Source organism: Pygoscelis adeliae, unplaced genomic scaffold (genome assembly GCF_000699105.1).
Source record: "Pygoscelis adeliae isolate BGI_AS28 unplaced genomic scaffold, ASM69910v1 Scaffold1265, whole genome shotgun sequence".
Classification (NCBI taxonomy): Eukaryota; Metazoa; Chordata; class Aves; order Sphenisciformes; family Spheniscidae; genus Pygoscelis; species Pygoscelis adeliae.
Window position 1 is genome coordinate 24,658 of NW_008824835.1, and position 3,732 is coordinate 28,389.

Below are 3,732 nucleotides of genomic sequence, written 5' to 3' on the forward strand. Positions count from 1 at the left end.
TTGAAGACCATGCGGATGTCGGCCATGGAGTAGACGCAGACAGCAGAGCCTTTGAAGACCGACCTGAGAGGAAGGACCTGCTGCCACCCTCTGGCTTGGTGATGCCCCCACCGTGGCATCACCAGGACCCCCACCCAGCTGGGGACCCTCCCCTCCGCTGCTCTGTGCCGGGAGGTTCAGCACTCACCCCGAAGCAGAGAACACGGCGTAAATAACAGGGTTCTTGGTGTCCTGAGTCTGCTGGATGAAGACGTCCTCTTGGGACAGAAAGATGGGGGTGTCACCATGGGGGAGGTGGGACCCCCCTCACACCCAGGGACGCTGGGGCAGGGGGGAGAGCAGCTCCGCGTGGGAGAGGTAAGAGGTGGGGGGCAGCAAGGGGGACCCCAGCCCTCCCCAGGGTGCCTCCCAAGCTTGCAGGGGTGCAGAAGGCCCCCACCCTGCCCCTCGCCCACTCACGGAGCTCGTCGAAGTGTGTTTCGATCCCGTCGGGTCCCGGCACGGAGCAGACGAGCCGGGCCTTCAGGAAAGTGCTCCACTTGTTCACGAGGCAGCAGTGGCCCCCGTCGTCGTTCTGCAATGGAGGGATCCCCGCGCTCAGCCCTGCCCACCCCCCTGCCCGCTCCCCGCCTGCCCCGCCGCTCCACCTACCAGGCAGATGCGCCCGATGCGGGCGTCCCTTACAGAGCCCATGGGAAGCCCGCGCTCAGCCCTGCCCACCCCCCTGCCCGCTCCCCGCCTGCCCCGCCGCTCCACCTACCAGGCAGATGCGCCCGATGCGGGAATAGACCCCAGGGCTCAGCGGGGCATCGGCCGACTTCTCTCGGAAGAAGAAGTAGAGCTTGTCGTCGTTCCTCTCACTGCTGTCGGGGATGAGCTGGGCACGGACGAAGGCTGGGTCTGGAATGGCATAGCACGGCACGGCACCGTCAGCCCAGCGGCATCCCCCTGCCCCGTGCTGAGCCCCCCTCTCCTCCGGCATCGCCCTGCTCCTGGAAAAGCACTGCTGCAGTCGCAGGGCGAGAGCTGGATCTGGACCAGAGCTGCAGAGGTGGGCTGAGGAACCAGGTCTCTCTGGCGGTCATCGGTGCTCCAGGAGGGGCTGAGTATCCCTGAGGTCCCTGGGAGCATCCCCGAGGTCCACAGGGTGGAAGGCTCCAGCAGCTCTATAAGCAGGGCGCTGGGAACTGGTCTTCCCCCCCCCGGGGAGGAACCACACAGCCTGGAAGCTTCTCAGGAAGCTTCTCCCTGCCATCCATCAGCCGGTGCCCAGCCTGCGCTGACAGCTCCCCCTCTTCGGGTTACCGCCCTGCTGGCTCCCCGGCCCAGCAGGATCAGCCCATCTGCTCTGCTCTGTTTACTCAGCTGCCGCCCCGCGGGCAGGGGTGCTCTGAGGAGGGCAGGATGAGTGCTCGGGGTCACTGATTGCAGGCGACATGGTTGACATCTCAGCCCTGCAGAAACCCACGCACGGATTCCGGCAGAGCCAGCCCCATCTCTCACCAGCTGGCTGCTCCCACCGCCCAGCAAAGCCCCTGGCACGTCTGTCACCGTGCCCCACACAGCTATCCCTCTGCCCATCTGCCCTAGATTTCCATCCATCCATCCATCCATCCATCCATCCATCCATCCATCCATCCGTCATCAATCCATCTATCTGTCATCCATCCATCCACCCACCCATCCATCACCCATCCATCTGTTCATCCATCAGCCATCCATTCATCCATCAGCCATCCATCCATCCATCCATCCATCGATTTGTCCATCATCCATCCATCCATCGATTTGTCCATCCATCCATCCATCCATCCATCCATCCATCCATCCACACCACCACCCATCCGCCTGCCCATGCTGGCTACTGTCTCTGTCCTGGGAGAAGGACACAGTACAACATGACGGGCCTCATCTCTAGGGCTGGGGCCATGAGGTCCCCAGGGAACCTGGGCCAATGACATCCCAAACTCACCGTTGAGCCAGCGTGAATTGTACTGGTCTGTCCTCATGGCTGTCTGCTTGCCCATGGTGCGGAAGATGGCTGCGTCTGTGCCCATGAAGTCAATGTAGACGCCAGCGTAGAGCTCTTCATCTGCAGAAGGTAGAGATCAGCGGGGGGCTCCCACCTAGTCCCGTCCACCCACCTTCTCCCACTGCCCCAGGCTCCATCCAGCCCCAGCCCCAGCCAGTAGCCACCAGGCAACCAAGAGCCACTGCCTGTGGCCATCGCAGAGAGCTTGGGAGGTTGGCACTGGTCTGTAACCAGGACCCCCACCTCCGCTGGGCCAGGTGCCCAAGGACTGGGCATCCTGGGCGCCCGGCCACCTGCAGCTGGAGCGGGCAGGGGTGGCAGGGGCAGGGGCCCAACTCCTTGGGGATATTTGGGCAACACAGGAAGACGCTGGGAGCAGTTGTCCCACCTTGCCTGCGTGTTCCCTCTGCCCAACGCAGGCAGTGCCGGCCCCAGGGAGCTACAGGACTCACTTATCAATGCAGAGACGGTGTCTACTTTGGGGTCGTAGGAACACTTCCCCTTGCCCGACTCCAGCTTGTCTGGCTCCAGGTAGAAGATATAATCCTGGAGAAGGAAGCAAACGGAAGAGCTGATTACACTTTCACCCCTCCATCCCCGTGGCACCTTCCAAAGCCCTCTGGGAGGGGCAGCCTCCTCCGGGATGGAGCTCAGCAGTGAAGATGGATGCAGATGGACCACACTGGGGGTCTGCAGGTCTCCTGAGAAGCTGAAGCCCCGCGAGCTGCTCCTCCAATGTTGCTGGGTGCTTCTCCGTGCCCTCCACTGCTTGGAGACTTGGCTGAGCCACCAGGCTGAAATGGGGCATCCATCCCCCATGCCCGCTTCTGGGCAAACATCTCCCTCCGGCCGCCTCTTCGCTCCGGCCGTCCGTGCTGCACATCATGAGGTGCCACTTGGCCAGCTCCAGGTCACGCAGCTCCGGTGGCTTTGGCAGGCAGGGTTTGGCCAGCGGCACAGCTCGGCATGGCTCAGCTGCCGGACCCACCATGCTCCTCCCGCCAGGACCCGTTTTCCAGCGGGCGCTGCTGGGGTGGCATCACAGTGAGACGCTGCGCCCGCTCCGGGGGAGCTCCAGGGGATTCGCCCCATGCCGTTAGCAGTCGTCTCCCTGCCGTCGCCTCTGCCTTCCCTGCGGCCACCCCCAGCACCGTCACGCGTCCACGGCCAGGGGTGAGACCCACACTGCCTCTAGAGACGCACACAAAATCTTCTGCCAGTTCTGGCTGGGGGCAGGCAGGGCCAGGCTGGCCCAGCCAGGTCACCCCTCACCCCTGGTGTATGGCCCCCCGGAGCTGGGACAAAGCAGCAGTACGGCAGCACCCATGAGGAGCCCGGGCGTGGGGGGGGAACCTCAGGCAACCAAATCGGGCTGACAGAGCTGCCCGCTGGCTCCGTGCCTCGGCTTTTTTTTGATGCCTGGGTGACGGACATGGTGGCAGCCACCCTCCATCAAGAGGCGAGCAGGGTCCTGGCAGAGCCCCCATCTCCGGGAAGGACAGGAGGGGGTGGGGAGCCGGGATGCTCACCGCGCACATTTCCCACCGGAGGGTTTGCTGGCACCAGCTCCTCCTGGGGCACCCAGCCCCAGAGATGGGCACGGCCATGCTTCTGCCATCCCCATTGCTGCACCGCGCCGCCTGCGCCACCGTCACCATCACAGACTCCCCTGCCCGGCGCCGGCCCCGCTCCCGAGCTGG

The 3,732-nt window shown here is 64.2% G+C and overlaps 1 protein-coding gene across 1 annotated transcript in view; it reads right to left on the minus strand.

Annotated features, from left to right (window-relative positions):
* The window catches only part of SEMA3F (sema domain, immunoglobulin domain (Ig), short basic domain, secreted, (semaphorin) 3F), a 7,176-nt gene extending 4,153 nt beyond the window's left edge, over positions 1 to 3,023 (minus strand). Inside the window, exons 1-7 of the mRNA XM_009324288.1 lie at positions 2,883 to 3,023; positions 2,485 to 2,578; positions 1,973 to 2,092; positions 761 to 900; positions 460 to 574; positions 188 to 257; positions 2 to 63 (exon numbers count right to left, since the gene is read on the minus strand). Of these exons, the coding sequence (XP_009322563.1) occupies positions 2 to 63; positions 188 to 257; positions 460 to 574; positions 761 to 900; positions 1,973 to 2,092; positions 2,485 to 2,578; positions 2,883 to 3,023 (742 nt within the window). The remainder of the gene's footprint in view (position 1; positions 64 to 187; positions 258 to 459; positions 575 to 760; positions 901 to 1,972; positions 2,093 to 2,484; positions 2,579 to 2,882) is intronic.
* Between the last annotated feature and the right edge of the window lie 709 nt (positions 3,024 to 3,732).